Source organism: Martes martes (assembly GCF_963455335.1).
Source record: "Martes martes genome assembly, chromosome: 11".
NCBI classification, from domain to species: domain Eukaryota; kingdom Metazoa; phylum Chordata; class Mammalia; order Carnivora; family Mustelidae; genus Martes; species Martes martes.
In genome coordinates this window covers 64,433,412-64,455,836 of record NC_137899.1, presented here as the reverse complement: position 1 = coordinate 64,455,836, position 22,425 = coordinate 64,433,412, and the positions used below count along the sequence as shown (strand labels likewise).

Below are 22,425 nucleotides of genomic sequence, written 5' to 3'. Positions count from 1 at the left end.
GGATTGAGCCCCGTATTAGGCTCTCTGCTTAGCAGGGAGCCTGCTTCCCTTCCTCTCTGTCTGCCTGCCTCTGCCTACTTGTGATCTCTGTCTTTAAATAAAAGAAATAAAATCTTAAAAAAAAAAAAAAACCAAACATATAATGTATTATTAGCCCCAGGGGTACAGATCTGTGAATGGTCAGACTTATACACTTCACAGCACTCACCATAGCACATTCTTTTCTTCTTTTTTAAAGATTTTATTTATTTTATTTTCCAATATTTATTTATTTATTTGACAGAGAAAGAGCGAGAGAGGGAATACAAGCAGGGGGAGTAACAGAGGAAGAAGTAGGCTCCCTGCTGAACAGGGAACCTGATGAAGGGCTCAAACCCACCTGGGATCATGACCCGAGCTGAAGGCAGACGCTTAACGACTGAGCCACCCAGGTGCCCCTATTTATTTATTTTTTAAAAACATTTTATTTATTTATGTTAGAGAGAGCACAAGCAGGAGGGATAAAGGGAGAGGGAGGGAGAATCTCAAGCCAACTCCAGGGTCAGCATGGAGCCCAATGTGGGCTACATCTCATGACCCTGAGATCATGACCTGAGCCCAACCAACAGTTGGTCAGTTAATCCACTGCACCATGCAGGTGCCACAACACAAACTCTTACCAAAGGTATCATTTGTGGGTTGTGCCTTCTTGTTCAGACTTTGCATCTCCAGGATCCAATCTGGCACAGAGTAGGTGCTCAAATGTGTTAAATGACTGAATCTTTTGTATAGCTTCTCTGCTGTTTAATATCAAACCACTTAAGCATTTAACCAGACTAAGCAGAATGATACCATACCTGGCACTCAATAAAGATTTGTTGAATGAACCTATTTTCTAAACTCTACTGTAAAATCCTTTACCAGTGTTCCCAAATACACACATCTTGGCATACATTCAGTTGATCTAACCTAGCCTACAGGAAGAGGCTCTTTGGTAACTAAAGCCTTTTAGTTTATAATTAGTCATGTACATATTCCAGATTGGGTTTGTGCCGAGAGTGTAAATTACAAAGGTAGGTGAGGTCTGTGTGGGCATTCCTGACAATTTTGCATCCATGAATAACTTCTATCAAATGAGAGAGCAAATCTACAACTTTCTGCTTGCTAGCAAGCTGTACCAAGTTAACCAAACCAGCGTGGGCCACAGCCATCTGCTGCTACAAAGGCTTAAGCTTGTGAAGCTGAAGGCGCTCCTTTGGAACTTGCTGGGGTGGGGTGGGGTGTGGGGAGCAGGTAGCCACCGCATTGCAGCACAAACCTATCTGAGGGATTCATATACAGCTGCTCCCCTCCTCACCCTGACAACGGTTTCCTCCACTGAACTGCGGGCCCTTTCAGGTGCTGCTGTGAGGTTTTCCTTGGCCTTGAAAGACCTGGACAGAAGCCTTTCTAGATGAGATCTGGAAAGCCGACCCTGCTCTGAAAGTGGAAGGCGCATTTTGGAGAGCAGGGACTAAGGAGACAAAGCCCATTCAGTCAGCCTCCCAACGTCTCCCTTCTTCCCGTCGTCTGACGTTGTCTAGTCTTCCTCATTCCCTATTCCTGTTCCAACCTGAGCATTTCTGTATTTCAAGGGGGGAAAAACAGCCTATGGCATAAAATTTCGTGCTTTGGTGTCTGGGTTTCCTAGCACCGAATTTCTCGGGCCTCTCCCTTTGCCAGGCCAAGCCTAAAACCTCCGGCGTCCCAGGGCCGCCGGTCTCAGGGCCGACCACCACGCCGCGCACGCGCCCTCAGCGGGCTATCGGCTGACCTTCTCCGGGAAACCCCTCCAAAAGCGCCTCCGCGTCACCTCGCACCGCCCCCTCCCTTCCTCCCTTTTCCGCTTCCTTTTTCGCGCTTGCGCGGACTCAATTGTTTTGGCTTTCCGGTGGGATCCAGCAAAGGAAAAGGGCGGGGGAAGCTAGGGTAAGGGCGGGAGGACGGGGAGGGGGGGATCCTCAAGAACCCGGGAAACTGCAAAACTGCCGCATGTGCCGCTGGGCGGGCGCGAGCGGCGGGAATTGAAACCTGGCGAAGGCTGGCTCACGGTCCGCTGGCCGCGCGTTCCCGGGCCGCGGAAGGGGCCCGCGAAGGGGACGAGCGCGCGCCGCAGGGGCGGGGCAGGAGCGGCGAGCCGGTTGTCTCGCGGCCCGGCGGCTCCCGGGGGAGGAGTCTGGCGGTGGTCGGGCCCTGAGGAGCGTGCGGCGGCGCCCGCAGAGGACGCTGCTTTCCGCGCAGGACGGGCCGACCGAGGGAGGGCGCGAGGGGAAGCCGGAAGGAAGACGAGGCGGCGGCGCCAGGCTTCCTCGGGGGAGGCGGAGGCGAGACCCCGGCCCTAGCCTGGGCGGGAGGGCCACGCCCCCGCCGCCGCGCCGGAGGGGCCCAGTATTTTCGGGGTCGCCGGCCACACCGGATCCCAATCTTCCGGACCTGGGGACACGGGTGAGCAGGCGTCGCCAGCGCCGGGCGAGAGGGAGGGGCGGGCGGGGAGAGCCCGCGAAGACCTGTGGAGGAATTGGGGAAGGAGGGCAGCGGTGGGAGGGGGCTCGGCCCTTTGTGGCTCCGTGGGCGGGGGCGGGGAGCAGGGGGCGACGGCGGCATCTTTCAAACCCGAGACGTTTCCGCCGCGGGCGGGGGAGGGGCGCGGGCAGCCGGCGCCGCCCTCCGCACCCTGCGGCGGCCCCTCCGCAGCCCGGCGCCGGGCCGGTGTGTGGGGCTGGGGCGGAGGGGTGCGCCGCTCGCGGGGGCGTTTCCGGCCCCGGGCCCCCGGGCGGCGCCCTGGCCCGGGTTGGCGCCCGCCCTTGCCAAAATAAAGCCGTTTCCCTTCACGCCTCGCGACGGGTTTGCGAGATGGTGGGCCGGGGAAGGGCAAGCTCTTCCTTACATTTTTTTTCCTTTACCGGTGCATCTGAAGTAAGCAAGAGATGTGTAGATTAACAGAGAGCCCATTAGGATCTAACGATTTTTAAAAAGCAGAAGCTGCCCTTTGAAACAAAATTGTGTACGTGTTTACTTCAGACTGTGAAATCGTTAACTTATTTGAACTCGACCACCTGCTTCTCCCCATGAATTGACAAACCATGAAGTATAAGAATATCCCTTGGTTTGACTTAAGCAGTTATTCTGAGTTAACGTCTCCCCCTCCCTCGCCCCCCGCGCCCCCCCCCCCCCGCAATTTAGCTATCGTAGGTCTTGTTTTACAGCGACCTCAAAGGGAGAGGAATGAATACAGTCTTCATGGGCTACAGACCCTTAGGATTATCCGTTACCTCTGGTCCCTTCACGTGAAAATGGAAAACCCAAAATGTAAAATGAACTTTAAAAGGGCATGTTTGTATATAGTGTTTATCTTTTATATCGCTCAGCCTTATAAAAATGTAGGGTACAAGGCTGGTCACGTGTTGTTTATACATGAATCTGTACGTCTGGCTCACTGAGCATTCAGGCATTCAGAAACAAAACCTTATCAGCACTGTGGTCTGACCAAAATTATATTTTCTTCTATTGAGGCAGCTAATAGGGTGGAATTTTTTTTTCTCCTTCCCTCTGAATTGTGAGTTTTTGCCTGAATTTGGGTAATAATGGACTTCAAATCTCTTGCGATTGTGACTTATTTTAGTTAACCTTTGGTAACGTTTTTGTTTTTTTTTTCCAGAAGGATTTTTTTTCCCCCCTGACCTAAAGTAAATTGAGAAGTCAAACCAGTCTTTTGTTTTCTAGTCTTGATAATGTGAAATTTTGCTGTTCTTTTCATCTGGCAGCTAACTAATGTTAAGCTTACTTCTTCACTTTCACCTTTCGTTGGTCTAAGTGCCAATTGAAACCCCTTTAGTTTGGGTACTGAAATCCTCAAGTCTGGGGGTAGACTATATAGTACTATGACATTTCTGTTGAGCATCCCTTATAGTCCTCACTTTTCCACGTAGTGCTATTTTCTCTACACGGAGTTTTGTAGGAAGAGTTCAAAGTGTTGTAACTCTTCTCCCCTTTTTGTTTGCTGTCATAGGAAGTGTAAAGTCTGTTAACTTTATTCATGGGGCCTATAAGGAGGAGGGTGGGAATAGCAGTGTAATAGTTCCTAAGCCCGCACAATTCTGTAGATTTTCTTTCTCCTGGTTAATGGAAATAAAGAGCTATTCCATAAGAATCAAACATTGAACAGCGAATTCCTAGAAGTTTGAATGTAATCTGAAAAACCAAAAGATTTTACACATTTATTTAGACGAGTTGCTTTTCTTATTGCCTAGCTTCCTAAGATTGGGGAAAAAGGATTTGTCCTACAGTCATAAAACACATGAATGAAAATGTCGAACTTCATTATATCTCAGTCTTACCATTTTCAGTTTTGTGGAGTTTGAATAGAACAGGTAGTATTTGAGTATTAGAAATGACAGGTTGAGGTCACCTGGGTGGCTCATTTGGTTAAGCGACTGCCTTCGCTCAGGTCATGATCCTGGAGTCCTGGAATCCAGTTCTGCGTGGGGCTCCCTGCTCAGTGGGGAGTCTGCTTCTCTCTCTGATCCTCCCTCCCCATGCTCTGTCTCTCATTCTCTCTCAAATAAATAAATCTTTTAAAAAAATGAAATGACAGGTTGATTACAAGTAATTTTTTAAATATTTGAAGATTACACCTGGTTCCCTTGCCAGGAATTTGCAGTACCTAGATTTCCTCAGTGTGAGAAGAAGGGATTGTTGTGGATTTGGAGAAAATGTAATTTAATGAGAGAAGCTTTTAAAATTCTTGGCTTTCTTTGCTCCACTTCCATACTTCTGACAAGTGGTGACATGTAGTAGCTTCCATGGTAGGCAAAGGAATCTAAATATTCCTCAGTTTACTTTTTTTTTTTTTTTTTTAAGAAACTGAGAAACTTTAGTAGTCTTAATCATTGTTAACTGACTGTACCCTTAATGACTACACCAGTATGTTTGAATATCTGGGAAATATTTTCTTCTGCTGTTGTGATTGAAAAAAATAATTGACTTGGTGGAAAATGAAATCCCAGTGAGAACGTTAAGGTCAGTTTTGCTCTAGTCTACATTTCTCTAGCTTTCTTAAGTGTTTGCAGAGCTGAAGAAAGAACGAAAAGCAATATCCAAAATAAAAGGACATACTATAATCATAGGATTATTTTGTCACAGATGGCATCTCCTTTATGGTCTTGTTTAATATTTTTTTTTGTTTGTTTAATATTTTTGAAGTGAAATAACTTACTAATCATAATGTAGTACAGAAGCTTATACTTCTGATCTGAATTTACTTGATGGAGCCCTATAGAGTTTTCATTGTGGTCGGAAATGAAGAACATAGGAATAGACCTGAGGTCTGATATTTGGTTAGAGTAGGGGAAGCTATACTGACATTTACCAAACTTGATAAATTCTTCAAAAGGCAAGGTGTTTGTTTTTTAATAGATGTTTGTCACAGCTCCAAAAAATTCTGTGTAGTGGTTGACAGTCATTCTAAAGACAGAGTACTTTTCCAGACATTCTCAACTGTCAGGGTGGTTTTGATAATTTGAAAGCGAACTTGCTGGCACCAATATTTTGTCCTCCTTATGGAGAAACCTATCACTTCATTGATACGAACGATGTTTTATTTTGTCACTGGTGCTTTCTGGTTCTCCTTTAGTTGTTGTTTTGTTTTGTTTTGTTTTGTTGCACTGGCATCAGCCCTTTCAAGATTAGCCTTTGTTGAGCCAGTTTCATGATTGGTACCATCAGAATACTCCCTAAATCTTTAAATGTCTAAGATCCCTTTCACCCAGGGTAAAAAGAGAACTGTGTTTGAGTGCTGAGACCTTGTAACTGGGACGACTGGACCTGGTACAGGTGTGGAGATTCAGAAGTTGGGAAAGTGCCACAAAAAGCCTAGCCAGTGAGTGCATTAATAAGTACAACTGTAGATGTTTATGTAGTAGTGTAATGTGTCAGGCACTGGTCCTAAGATCTTTATGAAATTCATTTAATCAACTCATTGAGAAGAGTTCCATTTTTATCTTCCATTTCACTGATTAGCATACTGTGGCACAGAAAGTAACTAATTTACAAAAGGTTACACAACTAGTAAGTTGAAGAATTGGGCTTTCACGACTCCATAGCTCATGCTCTTAATTTTTTGGCAATAACTTGACATTCAGAATGCCTTGGATCCTTTCCAAGAAAAGTTTTCTATCTTCTGTGTTGGCGATTGTGGCATTGAAAGATGCAGCACCATCTAAGTTAATAACGTGCAGTTGGGAAGCACTTTGTCCAGATGATGACCTACAGTCCGCTGATGATGACCTACAGTTCCTCTCTGTTGTTACTTCATCCTTTGTAGAATTTCTTTGCAGTCCTCCTTGGCAACCTCCTTCTCATCTTTTTATTTCATTTAACATATACAGCTCAGTTAATTGCAAACTAATCTCATTTTTATATTCAGCAGTTATTTAATACTTTATTCTTTCCTTGAACTTCCAGGTTTTGCCTGGTTAACATTGGAAAAGCTTGCTTTCCTTCTATTTGTGTTTCTGTGGCTGCTCAGTGGAAGGGTACTACAAATGACACACCTATGGGATGAAAAACTAGGTATAAAAGTGAAATTAGACATCCCCCACCCCCAATAAAATCCACTGCCATCAACCTCTGAAATCTTTGTGTTCGGAGTTATTTTTTAAAATTTCAACCTTTTCATGCCTTTCTCCAGTTAATCTTGGTTTCTACTCCTTTAATAACAATGTTCAGAATCTATAAAATATATAGCTTATTGTTACTATTCTTTAATTGTGATTAGCAGTATTTACTTTGTGCAGATTTTCTTTGTAGATACAATTTTGGGCATATTTTGACTTTTGAAGCCTGTGGACTTAAGCATCTTTTTTGTAATACTGTTGTTTTATAGTCACATTGATTATTTGAGGAAAATCTGTTGGAATAAGTTCCTGTAAGAGGTGTTTCAGATTTTTAAATAGAATTGTGTATGTTAATCTGGATTGTTGACTGATTTAATCCTGATCCCCTAATAGCTGTGTTTGTTTTGAAGCTGTTTTGCGTGGTAGAATTCACTCAATAGAGAAAAAAACATATTAGAACCCCAATTTTTTCTTTTTCGTTTTTCTTTCAGTCATAGTTTATAAAATTTCCTACTTCTATAGGTAGCCCGTAGATTTAAAAATAAGGTGGGCTTTGGCTCTAGTGTTTTGCAGGAAGTCAGTGGGTAGAGAATAGAAGAAGGGATCTCGTCCTGTGTGTGGCATTCTGACTTTACTCAGTGCTGTTATTCTCTGCCGTCAACCAGATCAGTAAAAACCATTGAATTGAGCCCATAACTTAGAAAAAGAAGTTATAATACCCATAATTTTTATATCAAAGTTCATTGCACTTTATTAGATTCTGAATTTCATTATATTATGTTTGAACAACTCCCATTTAATTCTTACTCTGGTTGGCATTTTTCATTGTGGAATATGTTCTGATACTCTAATGACCAGCTTTAAAATACAGGATTTTAAAGCATATCTCTTGACACAGAAATTGTCTCTTACACATCTTGTGGCTCTCAAATGTATGCAATTATTATTTTAGTTGATAAAATAGAAAATAGGTTGTGTTTCTGACTCTATAATATTTTTTCTCATTGTTTTTTCTTTATTTTTTTCAACAGATTATCTTGTAGAGGAATGTCCTTTATGTTTTTAACCTCAATAAAGGGTACTCACAGTACATAAAAGAGAAAGTGTTTCAGAAATCCACTGAACCTGCAGTAGGTGGAGAAAGCAGTTAGTTGTGTGATTAGGTAACAGTTCTTAAAATATTTTAGGTGAAAGTGGAATATATACAGGTTACATTAAGAATTACATTTAATTCAACTTTTAAGCATTTAAGGCTTGTGCTTTTCCCCTGTTTTTGTGATCTAAAGGGAAAATATTCTTCTAGGAAAAACAACTTGAGTTATGCATTTTAATCACAGACTCTTAATATTTGATCAAGAGGTAGTCTGAAGCAGAGATTGGTACATGTGGTCTGTAGCCTGTTTTTGGAAATAAGTTTTACTGAAATACAGTATGCCCGTTTGTTTACATACTGTCTTTTGCTGCTTTGGGGCTATACCAACAGAGTTAAGCATTGGGGACAGAGACTTTACAGCTAGCGTATTCTCTAGAATATTTTGTCTTTGTGATACGAGGAGAAAGTAGTATACCCTTTAAAAGTTTATTTTTCTAAATTAGATAATCATTGCATATATAAACTTAGAAGGCTTAAAAAAGGTCTTTAGTAAGTTTTTCTGCTTTCTGTAGTGCGAACCACTGTTTGTAGTGGGGCCACGTGCTAGCTACCTCCTTTGCTCATTTTACTTGTATTGCAATTTTTCTTATGATAGAGAATAAAACTTCTTATTCTTGTGTTACCAGAAGTTTGGAAATGAAATTTCAAGATAGCTAGGTTTGTTTATTTTTTAAGATTGTTTATTTGTCAGCACAAGCAGGGGGAGCAGCAGGCAGAGGGAGAAGCAGACTCCCAGCTGAACAGGGAGCCTGATGCAGGACTCCATCCCAGGACCCTGGGATTATGACCCGAGCCGAAGGCAGACGCTTAACTGAGCCACCTAGGGGTCCCAAGACCGATAGATTTTAAGAAAAACGTTACTTAGTTTTTTCTTTTCCTCTATATTTTGCACTTTTTAGTTCTTAAAATTCCTTACTTTCTTAAAAAAAACTTTTCTTATACGTGACTTGTTTCACCTATTTGCTGCCGCCTGTTGAGTTTTTGTTTAGAATAACTAGTTTTAAAACTTTTTAAATGATAATCATGGTTTGGGCTATAGTCTGTAGTAAGAATAAATGCATATGGTGTTTTGGGGCTCTAGTGGTTGGCAACTCTCAGTCTGAGTACTTAACAGTACAATGACCAGCACTTAATGAATACTCAGTAAACATTTGTTGAGTTAAACTTAAGCAGCTATTAATTTGTGATAGAAAATTAAATAATTTCTTGATTCCTGGCAATCAGTCTGTGGGTGCTAACTTCTGCAGATAACAGGATGTGTGACTTATTTTGAAGCTATTTTTAGGGATAACAGAATGGTATGTGACATAATACATTTATTTTTAAAAAGGGAAAATTCATAAAATATGTCAAATCACTGGTAATACAGTACAGACTATAAAATATTTTTAGGATGTTGATTTCAAATTTTGTTTTTGGGAGAGGAGGAATCTTGTTATAGTAAGTGGTTATATTATGGACATTTGAGGGTTGTTAGTTGATCACTTTAAACTTTGCACCTTTTCACGTTTTTAGTTAATATATTTTGAAGTCTGTAGTCTCAAAAGTGACAGCTTTATTTTGAATTGTACTAGATACAGATCTGTTTAAATTATTAAACTTAATTACTTGATATCTAAATTACTTACCTTTTCTAACTCCTTTATTTTATTTTATTTTTATTTTTTTTTAAAGATTTTATTTATTTGACAGACCACGAGAGAGGGAACACAAGCAGGGGGACTGGAGAGGGAGAAGCAGGCTTCCCGCTCAGCAGAGAGCCTGAGTGGGGCTTTATCCCGGGACCCTGGGATCATGACCTGAGCTGAAGGCAGCCGCTTAATGACTAAGCCACTCAGGCGCCCCTCTGCCTATTTTAGTATTAAGATATTGTAAATAAAAATTACCTTATCGGGAAGAAAGTGAACCTTAGATTACAAAGTAAGGCCTGGGAAATAAGGGTGCATAAAGCAGTCATAATGAGGATTACATAAAGTTGGCTAACCGTGTAATTTTATAAAAGCAGACTTTACTTGTTTCAATATGGTTTCATGAGTATGATTAAAAAAGCTCAGACCAAGGGTGCCTGGGTGGCTCAGTGGGTTAAGCCTCTGCCTTTGGCTCTGGTCATGATCTCAGGGTCCTGGGATCGAGCCCCACATTGGGCTCTCTGCTCAGCAGGGAGCCTGCTCCCCCCCCCCCCCCCGCCTGCCTCTCTGCCTACATGTGATTGCTCTCTCTGTGTCAAATAAATAAATAAAATCTAAACAAAACAAAACAAAAAAACTCAGATCTAGTAAAACCCAGACATAACAAATGAGGCCTAAAAGAGTCACAGCAAGAAATCAAGGCCCTACAAAAAATCAGGTCATGGTATGAAGTTAAAGAAATCACCAGAGGGAGAGGCTGTTCAGCTAATCTGCAAGGAATTCTGGGGTCTAGCAGTGTGATCTAAATCCATCCGGGCCCTGGCTACCAGTTCCTCTCACCTGGGGTAAATATGGATGAGGACAATTTTGGGTCTTGCAGCTAGGATTAGGACTTCCCAGTTTATCAATGCATGCATTTCTGTAAGATAAATTTCTAGAGGTAGAACTGATAGATTGAGATATTGAACATTTACATTGCCAGATATTCTGCTTTCTGTAGTCGTTCACTTGCAGTTCTGAAATTCAGAAAGCTCTTAAAATCAAGTTTGAAGAGAAAACTAACAAAACTCAACCTGAAGTAACATGAGGCGATTTCTAGTATCGTTTTCACACTGTTTGTATTTCTCACAGAAAAGATCGTAATATGTTCAGTTATGGAGTGCTGCACCAGACTTCTTGAGAGAGTCCTGTAATACATGATATATATACCATATTACCTCTGTAAAACCTGAAAAATTCTGAATTCCAGAACATATCTAGCTCTAAGGGTTTTGAATAAGGGCATGTAGGTATGAATTGGCTTACACTCCTGTGTAAGAATATTTGTTGTTCCACACCGTTACTAACACTGGATCTTGCATCATTGATAATGAAAATAGCCAGTGATTTTAGGTATTATAAGCCTTAGAGGTTGTAGTAGTAGATGAGATTTATAGTGTAACTTCGAGATCTGGAAGAGCAAAGTCATTACCTTAAATGACCCAAAGTCTCACTCTGCCTTTGCACCTGTTTTAGTTACGTCTATTAGAGTTAAGTTGGCTGGAAATTTGACAGTGTATATCAAGTTAGCAATTCGTGTAATAGTATAGTTTGGCAGGAAGTACAATGTGATCTTCTCTTTGACATATGGGAGATACCTTGTGAGAAAAAGTGTTAGTGGTTCCAATCACGGTATTATTTATAGGTTTCTTGTGAGTAGTACTTGATTTTTTGATTATGGGAACTAAGAGTTATCTAATTAGAGAAGAAGTGATAGTTTTTAGCTATTTATTAATTCTGTATGGGTTTTACCTCTTTTCGTGATTTGTAACTCCTTTGCCATATGTTTTAATTACTGATTTCCAAATAATTTAAATTTTATTTCAGCTGGAATTTCTTTTAATGAATGCTTTGCAGTATAACATTTTTTCCTCTCAGCTGGTTAGTGAGTTGTTCCAACATTATTTGTTGAAATAAGGCAGTCTTTCATTTTAAAATGCTAGTGTTTAGTCTGTCTAATTTCTTATATTTACTTGGGCTTATTGTAGATTTGTAATATATATATATTGTAATATATTTTAATATTGGATAAGCATCATGAGGAAAAACTTGCCCTCCCTTTCCCTCAAATATCTTGGCAATTTCTGTGCATTCTTTTAGACGAATCTTCTGCAGATAGGATTTCGATTGGATTTGTCTTAAAGTTACACATTTTGGAGAGCGTTCATATTTGTGTAATATGGAGTCTTCCATGTAGTAATACATGTCTCTTTACCATGTTTAGTGTAAAAAAGTTTTTTTCCCTAGTAAAATTGTATACTCAAAAAGATTTCTAGGATGGAACCACTGTGCAAAAGATACTGCATATACTTCCCTTACTGGACTGAACCACACATATAAAAAACATAGTGTATACTTTGGAAATAAACTAATGGAATCTCTTTACCATACAGTTTAAGTAATTTGAATTAAGTATAAAACCTTTGTAAGTACACTTAGACTATATCCTGAAAATAAGGTTCTCCATGCAAGAGAAAGTGTTGTTGTTTTTTATTTGGTGTGTCTGTTTTTTTCCTCATAAATTATGGTCCTGTATTGCCACTAAACAACTACGAGATTTGGCTTTGCTGGTAATTTAAATTCTTTATTTCAAAATAACTTTAAAAATATGTGCTTACTGATGTGCTCCTTATTTTCTAGAATGTTTATATTTTGAAGAAAAAACAAAAAGTTCATTTAAAACTGTAAATGTTAATTTTCTTCAGTCTTTTTTACTTTAAATCTAATAGACTTTAAAATGGCCCTTTTCTCATGGTTCATTTTTATGGTAGTGTCTGTAGTTGAACTTCAAGTAAATACAATTTACATATAAGTCTGCGTTTTAAGCACTGTATCCTAAAAATGTACTGGCCTGGATACTCTGACCTTTTTTTTTTTTTTTTTTAGTTACTCCAGAGGATTCTCAGAACATAGGATGTCACTGCAAAATCTACCTCGTGTGTTACTCTCTTTAACTTATGAGCTGCACAACAATTGCAAATTTGAGCAAGACGGCTGCAGATCGTGTTGAAGAACTGAAGAACCTAATTAACACAGGATGACCTAGGAGTGATTCTAAGCATATAACAAGATACTCATTAGTGAATGTGTCAGTCTTGATTCTGAATGCTGCAGATAACAGCAAGCAGAGTTTCTCCTTTTTTTATTTCTGAAGCATTCACTTGACCTTCCATCAGTGACTGACTTTTCCAATCTGTTCCAGGAGATATTAATGGAATACAGTCATGTCCACTCAAGACGAGAGGCAGATCAATACTGAATATGCTGTGTCCTTGTTGGAACAGTTAAAACTGTTTTATGAACAGCAGTTGTTTACTGACATAGTGTTAATTGTTGAGGGCACTGAATTCCCTTGTCATAAGATGGTTCTTGCAACATGTAGCTCTTATTTTAGGTAAGTACTTTAATCTTACTTGGTTTTAAATTTCAAATGCAGAATGTCAGCTTATTTTAATGTTTTAGTAGGAATTCTTTTAAACATTTAAGTTTAAAAAAAAGATGTCTTAATGTTTTGCTGAACTTTTCTATCCCAATGGTGTAGTGCTTGCCAGATCACTTCCTTGCATGGAAAGGACAGGTGAAAGAAGTTTTTACAAAGGTTTAAATATAAGAAATTTGTTGAAATTAACTCAGGTGAAGTTTTAATTATGGGGAGGCAAAAAGATTGAAAGAGAAAGAAAAATTGAATAATTTTTATTTACCATTGAGATTTTAAAATACTACATTTAGAAAAGAGTAGTCATTGTTGATAGATATAAGTAGGCTTGAGAATAACTTTTAGAGGATCATTGTTGCTATTCAGATATGTTAAGGACTTTATTTCCTTAGGAAAAATGTTTTTCTCTTTCTTGGTTATTGTTATCATTTATGATACTGGCCTTAGCAGACTCCTTGCCAGATTTAAATATGTAGTAATTAATAACATTGTTCTCTATGCCTTAGAATTTAGAAGCGGATTATTTGTAATAGCAAATAAGTAAGTAAAGCGTAACTTTACATTTTTATGATCTTCTGAAACTTTTAATCTTTTTTAGGTAGGTTTCTCTTTATTATGTGTTTTATGAGAGGAATAGAAGCAAAGGCATAGAAATTCTTTTATTTGTGGTCTGCCCTTAGGTTGAATTTTTTTTAATATCTGAAAAGGACAGGGTGAATAAAGATGAGTTAAATGTGGACCAGTATAATCTTTTCACAGATATTGGTGGCCATAAAGTGGAGATCAGCAGTGAAAGTTAATTTCTGCTGTTCTTTAGTGACAACTGTAGACAGGACTTGATTTTTTTAAGGTTAACATACATGAAGGTGTAGAAATGTTGCATTTCTTTTCTTTTTTTTTTTAAATGTTGCATTTCTTAATGTAACATTATCTCATGATTGCAGAAGCTGAGGCCCAAACGCTAATTACCTTTGCTGTGCCTGCAGTTGTTTCAGGTTAAAAACTGTGGAGTTTTCATGCAATTTCAGACACTGGTTTTCTTAGAAAGCTTAGCATATTTGCAAACAGTGGTTCTAAAACTTGGTTGATCATCAGACTCCTTAAGTGCTTCTACAGAGATTCTTGGATTTCAAACCTAGAAATTCTGATTTAGTGGGTCTGGGTTAAAATTTCAGAATTTTTTATGTTTAAGAGCTTCTTAAATGATTGTGATAGTTTCTTCTTCAGATCTGTTGGCTTAGTTGGATGGTATTAGAAATTGGAGGTTATAGATTGAGTCAGTACCTAGGCATATTAGCTCTCCCCTTTTAAAGATTTTTGAGAGAGAGTGAGAACAAGCACTGGGGCGGGGTAGGGGGAGCAGAGAGAATCTCCAGCAGATTCCCTGCTGAGTGTGGAGCCCAATGCAGGGCTCGATCCCAGGACCATGATCTGAGCCAAAATTAACAAAGATTCATCAGAGAAGTAAGAAGCAACAGTTCAGTACCGTGCTGCTTAGGACAAGAGAGGCGGGGTGTCAGAAAACTGGAATCAAGGGCAACACACATCACAGAAGCAGTTAGGTAGTCACTGGTGCAGCTCAGAATGAGGAATAAGGACCACCTTTTCTCATTCTTTCTCTTTTTTCATCCTCATTGAACTTTACCTCAGGTTGGTCATTGGGATTCTGGATGCATTTTTGAGTGTTTTAGTCCCCCTCAGATAACTTACTCACCTTTAACACATGTCACTTTGTAAATAAATAATTCATAGCCTGTTGCATTAATGCTTGACCTTCTCCAGAGTTTCAGTAATATTAAATACTTAACTGATTGTTGCATTATTTCCTTACCTTAAAGGTATCCAAAATTTAACTCCCCCTGTTCCCAGGATTAACTTGACCTAGCAATTCCTTGACCTTAAAATTTTTCTCTCAATGACTAGCAGTATTTTTTCAGGCACTTAATTGGAAAATAAACACATAGCTTTATTTCCCTCTCTACTCTGTTCATTTCCTTTGTTCAGAAAATCACTGGATCTTGATTCATTGTGATAGTTTTTGTATCCATTTCTGCCACCCTGGGGCAGGTTCTTCTTACTCCTGTTGTAGATGATTGCAGTAGGCTTAGTCTGTTTTCCTGTCTCCAGCTTTTGGCCCTTGAGGTCAGTAGAGTAGTCGTCCTTAGAATACATTTTATCGTGCTGATAAATCCAGGCATGAAACCCTTCAGTGTTTTCCACTGTAAGGAAAAGCTCAGATGCCTCCATCTCTCTTTAAAAGCCCTGTGACCTGACTGCCACTCATCTTCCCAGCTTGCTTTCCAGTCTCCTGCATGAGCTCTTATGTCCCTGGAAAAAACGGTCATGTTCTGCCGTGATTCACTAGTTTATCCATGTTGATGGCTTTCCTCATCTTGTCGTTGAGGAGCCTAAGCTAGGGCTATTGTGATACCCACTTTTGATCACATACAGATTCTTCTCTTGTATGCATGCAGTAATATTCTTCGCATTGTTCTTTTCATCTCTCACCTGTAGTGGGTGTTCTGCTTTTTCTCTACACCACCAGTTGCCTTTTTGGTGTGGTTTCCTGTATATAATACTTTTAGGAAACTACCATGTATATTTTTAGGGAATCATTTGAGCGAATGACATTTTTAATAGCTTTATTGAGTTATAATTTACATATCACAAAACCTACCCATTTTAAATAAATTGTAGTATATTTACAGACATGCAGAACCATCTCTACCATCTAATTTGAAACATTTCACTCACCTTTGTGCCCTTTTACAGTCAGTCACCATTCTTATCCACAGTCCTGGGTAGCTTCTAATCTCTCTTCTGTCTCTATATTTGTTTTGGCGGGGGGGCCTATTTCATATAAATGGAATCCTACAATATGTGGTCTTTTGTGTCTGGCTTCTTTCTTTGAGCATGTGTTGGAGGTTCATCTATGTTGTATGCATCAATACTTAGTTCCTTTTTATTGCTGAATAGTATTCCATTGTATGAATATAAAGAGTAAATGAATTTTGATGTTTTCACTCAGAATGGCATAACAGAGTAGTCTGATACATCTTTGGCACTGAATTATGCTTTTTTTGCTGTCTCCCTCAAAGCTTCCCTAGAACATGTTCTACAGCAAATGCTCTAAATAAACATCCGTGTTGTCTCGTTTCCTTTTTATGTCTATGTTGGTTTTACCCTAAACCCTTAAGCTTTGTTTTCTCTCTCTCTCTGGTAGGGCCATGTTCATGAGTGGACTCAGTGAAAGCAAACAGACACATGTGCACCTGAGGAATGTGGATGCAGCCACCTTACAGATAATAATCGCTTACGCATACACGGGTAACTTGGCAATAAATGACAGCACTGTAGAACAGCTTTATGAAACCGCTTGCTTCCTGCAGGTAAGTAGGTCTTCCTGTTATATACATAATCTGTGGTTTATGTATTCAAGAGACATTGTTTCATAAGTGTTGTGTTACATCGATACAATTTTCTTACTGCAGATTTTAGAAGGTAGGTTTTCTCTTTTTAAAATGTACAAGGGAGGGCGCCTGGCTGGCTCAGTTGGAAACACGGGCAACTCTTGATGTCAGGGTCCTGGGTTCGGGCCCTATATTGGTGTAAAGATTCCTTAAATAAATAAATTTTAAAATAATGTATAAGGGAAAAACAATAGGATTTGATCAGCCAGTAAACTTCTTTAGTTTTATGATGGGAACTTAATTAAAAGATGGGTGAAAATTTCATACTGGTTTCACATTCTAATATACCTAAGAATGTGGATTTCAAGTAAAAATTAAAAAAAAATTTATTAGGATTTTATTTATTTATTTGACAGAGATCACAAGTAGGCAGAGAGGCAGGCAGAGAGAGAGGAAGGGAAGCCTCCGATGCGGGGCTCAATCCCAGGACCCTGGGATCATGACCTGAGCCGAAGGCAGAGGCTTTAACCCACTGAGCCACCCAGGCGCCCCTCAAGTAAAAATAATTTTTAAAAGTACTTATTAAAAAGTACTTATTAAATTTAAGGGCTTCAGGGGCGAATCGGGCTCTCTGCTCAGCAGGGAGTCTGCTTCCCCCTCTCTCTCTCTCTCTGCTTGCCTCTGCCTACTTGTGATCTTTGTCTGTCAAATAAAATCTTTAAAAAAAAACCCCAAAACAAAACTTTAAGGGCTTCAATTTTTTTTCCTAAAGCCAGAGATGTATTAATTTTTGATGGTATTACTTTTCACAGAAAATCTGAATTTTTTTTAAAAGGTTTTATTTATTTATGGGACAGAGAGAGAGAGAGAGATTACAAGGAGGCAGAGAGGCAGGCAGACAGACAGGGGGAAGCAGGCTCCCTGCTGAGAAGAGAGCCTGACGCAGGCTTGATCCAGGACCCCGAGATATGACCTGAGCCGAAGACAGAGGCTTAACCCACTGAGCCACTCAGGTGCCCCAAATCTGAAGATTCTTATGGAAATTATCAGACTTTAAGTATTTATAATAGCCATGTGACTATATTTGAGCTACTAAGGAGAACTATTTAAAAAAGTGATCATTGATCCATTTACAGATAAACTATTTTACTCCATTTAAGAGGAATGTTAAAAAATATATTCCTCATTCCTTTCTCTTGTTTTGAAAGAACAGTTTGTACCTCAGAAGCAGTTTCTCTGAGGGGAGAACCTTGACCCTAAAGGTTGTATTTGGGGAGAACAGGTCATGATACCTAATAGGTACTTCATAATGTGTGCTGCATTGAGTATGAATGACACTGAATGAAATTCTGGGAACCAGAACTCAGGCCATGTTTTATACAGTGTCCTGCTGTACTTAAAACTCTGGGGAAATTGAGGTCCATAGTAGATTCCTGGTGCTTTCCAAACCTGAAAGGAGCAAATGCGTATAGTCTGCACGGTCTTTCCATAGTTTAAGTTTTCAGTAACCTTTTTTAGAACCAGAATCAGGTATTTTTCAAATCAGGTATTTTTTAGAATTGCTAAAAAAAATTGAGGAATTTTAGGAAATTTGGTTTCCAGGGTACTTTAAACTGTAAACAGTGACACTGTTCCTTACAACTTTTTTCCTACCATGTTAATGAACTCTATATGCACATAGTTACCAAATGTAACACAGGACTCTCTTGGACTGGGCTGTCCTCTGACAAGAGGCTTTTTGTGACGACCAACATGACTTTCCATGTTGACCACAGAGAATGACCATGTTTTTATATGCCTGCTACTATTCTAATGTTTTATCTAGGTTAGAGGTTGTGCTTTATCTATAGGTACATAGATATCATCTAATCCTTATTATAATCATTAGTAAGGATCTCCCCATTGTATACAGGAGAAAGCTGAGGCTTAGAGGAGTAAACCTGCCTAATACTGCCTAAGTACTGACCATCCAGTCTAAGCACCCTGACTTCTCACTGTAAACTATTTCTAGTTAGCTTGCTGTGGTATTTTAAGTAGAGTAGGTAGCACTCCTGATTCAGCTGAGATCTACTTTCCCTTCTTAAGGAAAAAAAACAAATCTAGGAAACAGAATGGCTAAGGTGGGTTATTTAAATATAATTTATAACTGCATATTCATGTATTTATTCCTTTGGTGACATAATCTTTCTAGATAAGAAAGGCAAATAAGTACTTAGTCATTGTGCCTGGTTTTCTTGTTCTGTGGTACTATCTTGTTTATGTTGAGGAAACCAGATTCTACTCAACAGTAATCATTTATAATAAATGATTATCATTTATCATTATAAATTTATGTACTGTAATTTACATTGTCTCCATTTGGTTTTTTTAATTACATATTTTTAAAGCCTAGAAAAGTACAGAACTTATGCATACATTTCCATACTTTCCCTTTAAGACCATTTATTGTTAAGAGCCCATTTTTAATGTTACACTATATAGGACACTTAAGTAGGCCACTGGACTAGTAGAAATGCAAAACTATGCAGAGTCTTCTAATTTTATTATTACTGGAAGGCATTATCTCATTGCCCAAGCATACATATCTAAAAATAGAAACTATAGTATAGGAATTTGATTAATAATACTTGGATTTTTAAAAAAACTTGCATTTTACATAAAAGTAAAATTTGTCTTTATCACCCCCCCATTTTAGGTAGAAGATGTATTACAACGTTGTCGAGAATACTTAATTAAAAAAATAAATGCAGAGAATTGCGTGCGATTGCTGAGTTTTGCCGACCTGTTCAGTTGTGAGGAATTAAAACAAAGTGCTAAAAGAATGGTAGAGCACAAGTTCACTGCTGTGTATCACCAGGAAGCTTTCATGCAGCTGTCACATGACCTACTGATAGACATCCTCAGTAGTGACAATTTAAATGTTGAAAAGGAGGAGACCGTTCGCGAAGCTGCTATGCTGTGGCTAGAGTACAACACAGAATCACGATCCCAGTATTTGTCTTCAGTTCTTAGCCAAATCAGAATTGATGCACTTTCCGAAGTAACACAGAGAGCTTGGTTTCAAGGCCTGCCGCCCAATGACAAGTCTGTAGTGGTTCAAGGTCTGTATAAGTCTATGCCCAAGTTTTTCAAACCAAGACTTGGAATGACTAAAGAGGAGATGATGATTTTCATTGAAGCATCTTCAGAAAATCCTTGTAGTCTTTACTCTTCTGTCTGTTACAGCCCCCAAGCAGAAAAAGTTTACAAGCTGTGTAGCCCACCAGCCGATTTGCATAAGGTTGGGACTGTTGTAACTCCTGATAATGACATCTATATAGCAGGGGGTCAAGTTCCTCTGAAAAACACAAAAACAAATCACAGTAAAACAAGCAAACTTCAGACTGCCTTCAGAACTGTGAATTGCTTTTATTGGTTTGATGCACAGCAAAATACCTGGTTTCCAAAGACCCCGATGCTTTTTGTCCGTATAAAGCCATCTCTGGTTTGCTGTGAAGGCTATATCTATGCAATTGGAGGAGACAGTGTAGGTGGAGAACTCAATCGGAGGACCGTGGAAAGATACGATACTGAGAAGGATGAGTGGACAATGGTAAGCCCTCTGCCTTGTGCGTGGCAGTGGAGTGCGGCAGTTGTGGTTCACGACTGCATTTATGTGATGACACTGAACCTCATGTACTGCTACTTTCCCAGGTCTGATTCATGGGTAGAAATGGCCATGAGACAGACTAGCAGGTCTTTTGCTTCAGCTGCGGCTTTTGGTGATAAAATTTTCTATATTGGAGGGTTGCACATTGCTACCAATTCTGGCATAAGGCTCCCCTCTGGCACTGTAGATGGGTCTTCAGTAACTGTGGAGATTTACGATGTGAACAAAAATGAGTGGAAAATGGCAGCCAACATCCCTGCTAAGAGGTACTCAGACCCCTGTGTTAGAGCTGTTGTGATCTCAAATTCTCTGTGTGTGTTTATGCGAGAAACCCACTTAAATGAGAGAGCTAAGTATGTCACCTACCAGTATGATCTGGAACTTGACCGGTGGTCTCTGCGGCAGCATATATCTGAACGTGTACTGTGGGACTTAGGGAGAGATTTTCGGTGCACTGTGGGGAAACTGTATCCATCCTGCCTTGAAGAATCTCCATGGAAACCACCAACTTACCTTTTTTCACCGGATGGGACCGAGGAGTTTGAACTGGATGGAGAAATGGTTGCACTACCACCTGTATAGCCGGCAAGTTGAGTGCACGCCTGATGTCTGTGCTTTGTCATTTTCTTTGCTAAACAGGAGAGGCTATGAAAGGACTAAATATGAGTACATAAAAGTCTATCTTTGATAAATTTTATTTTTATGCCCTACTTAATATTTGCATCAGTATAATATATATCCATGAGTCTTACAGAAAGATATGCTTCCATAATATGAAATAGATTATCCAATAATTGAGAAACTTCTACGTGTATCATGAGAGCATAAGAATCTGGATTATCTAATAACATTGTTAGCCCTGTGTTATGTACAGTTCAAAAAGTTCACTTATTAAAGTAGCTTCCTGTTCCTAGTGTGGTATATCACAAATTGTGCCGAGGTTATTTTAGTATATGTATTTCATTCCCGTGCTTCTGTTCTGAAGTCCTAGAATACTTTTTTTTTTTTTCAGTGTAATTAATTCAGCTGCACTTGACACTAGTGTCCATGTTGGTATAGAAATGTTGTCAAAATCCTATACTATAGTTGAGGAAGATCTTCCATTTTATGGTATTGCACAGGGAAAGCTATGACTGCAGGATCAGTCTAACTATACTATTAGGTGCATGTATTCTCTCTTCACTAACTTATACTTGTCTATCTAGAATACAGGTCTTCCAATCAGCTGGTCATTTACCAGGTGTGGACTTAAGTTGCTGGGCTTGCAATAAGAATTGCTAGTCCCTCGTGGTGCGGGTCTGTGTGGAGCTTTAATCAGTAAATGCCTCCACTTTCTGTATTACATTAACATTGGCTCATGCATATAACTACCTGCTGCTGTTGTATTTCTCCATCTTAAAGATTTAGAGTGGGTTAACCAGGTCATTACATCCTAATTTAATAACAAGCATTACTGTAGAGTGACTGTGTATAGTTATCCATTAGCTGTCAGGGTGTGTGTGTGGTTTTTTTTTTAACCTGTTGTGTGCGTGTGTGGGGGGGGTAGGAGTAGAAAGGTGAACTGTTCAGGAATTCTCTGCACTAGCCGTGCAGATGAGCAGGTAACTAGTGCTGCTCTGGCATTAATCCCAGGAACCACTAGCAGTAGCGGGGCGCCGCCAATCTAACATGAGCACAGGTGCTTCATGACAAACCTTACTAGCATGTTCAACTGCATCATGTTCTGGCACTGTATTTTGAATGACATTAATTTATTAAATAAATTGTATATATTCGATATCTGTTTTCTTTTGTGATAGGAATGGTGTAATGGTGTGCTTTTAGTTTTAATTTTGCTGGGTCAGTTTAGCTTGTTACAGGTGGGTCCCCCCCCAACTTAACATATCCATCCATCCACCTATCCTGCTTTCCTTTATTACTGTCTGATTTGAGCCTTACTGTATCAACATAAACTACACAAAAGAGACCATGCCTTTCAACCCTGGTCCTGGATTAGGATCCTCTGGAGTACTTTTAAATGCCTGAGCCTCCCCTGAGCTGAAAGGGACCACAATTTCTGGTGGGTAGACCCATCAGGTATCTTTCAAAGCACTCACTCAAGATGATTCTTTTGTGCAGTCCCAGTGAGAGCCGTTGAGTGAGGCCTTAAATAAGGATTGCAATAAGGATTTCCTTCTGGATGGCCAGTCTTCCTACAGCACATCTCAGTCATGTTCACAAACTGCCTCTCACTGCCTACTGAATAAAGTCCCCAATTCATGAGCACATTTAAGGCTCTCTGTAATTTGAGTTTAAATTACTTTCACAGCCTTATATTATTTTTCCATAAACTTTAACTCCTAATCAGGCTTTTCCTATACTCTGCTGCCTTTGCCTGTGCTACTGGTCTACTCACAGTAGTCTTTTTGTCCCTATTCTGCTTGTAGCTGTCTTTCTGTATTTAAGATTTACTTGGGGGAGTTTTTATATGAATGTTTC

At 39.6% G+C, this 22,425-nt stretch overlaps 1 protein-coding gene across 2 annotated transcripts; it reads left to right on the top strand.

Moving 5' to 3' along the window:
* The first annotated feature begins 1,852 nt into the window (after window positions 1-1,852).
* Window positions 1,853-21,723, top strand: KBTBD2 (kelch repeat and BTB domain containing 2). 2 transcript variants are annotated; one of them, XM_080818905.1, is made up of 5 exons: window positions 2,237-2,463; window positions 12,339-12,540; window positions 12,655-12,846; window positions 16,112-16,277; window positions 18,994-21,723. In XM_080818905.1, the coding sequence occupies exons 3-5, from the start codon at window positions 12,677-12,679 to the stop codon at window positions 20,527-20,529; spliced, it is 1,872 nt and encodes a 623-aa protein (XP_080675031.1). In that variant the 5' UTR covers window positions 2,237-2,463; window positions 12,339-12,540; window positions 12,655-12,676; the 3' UTR covers window positions 20,530-21,723. The 2 variants fall into 2 exon arrangements, with proteins under 2 accessions (XP_080675030.1, XP_080675031.1); XM_080818904.1 differs by lacking the exon at window positions 2,237-2,463 and adding an exon at window positions 1,853-1,947 and having other exon boundaries at window positions 12,339-12,846.
* Window positions 21,724-22,425: the final 702 nt, after the last annotated feature.

Excerpts from the sequence above, each read along its gene's own strand:
- KBTBD2 (XM_080818904.1), top strand. The coding sequence starts at position 12,677 with ATGTCCACTCAAGACGAGAGGCAGATCAATACTGAATATGCTGTGTCC. Across the intron at positions 12,847-16,111 it reads ACATGTAGCTCTTATTTTAG|GGCCATGTTCATGAGTGGAC; the intron begins GTAAGTACTTTA and ends TCTCTCTGGTAG. Across the intron at positions 16,278-18,993 it reads AAACCGCTTGCTTCCTGCAG|GTAGAAGATGTATTACAACG; the intron begins GTAAGTAGGTCT and ends CCCCCATTTTAG.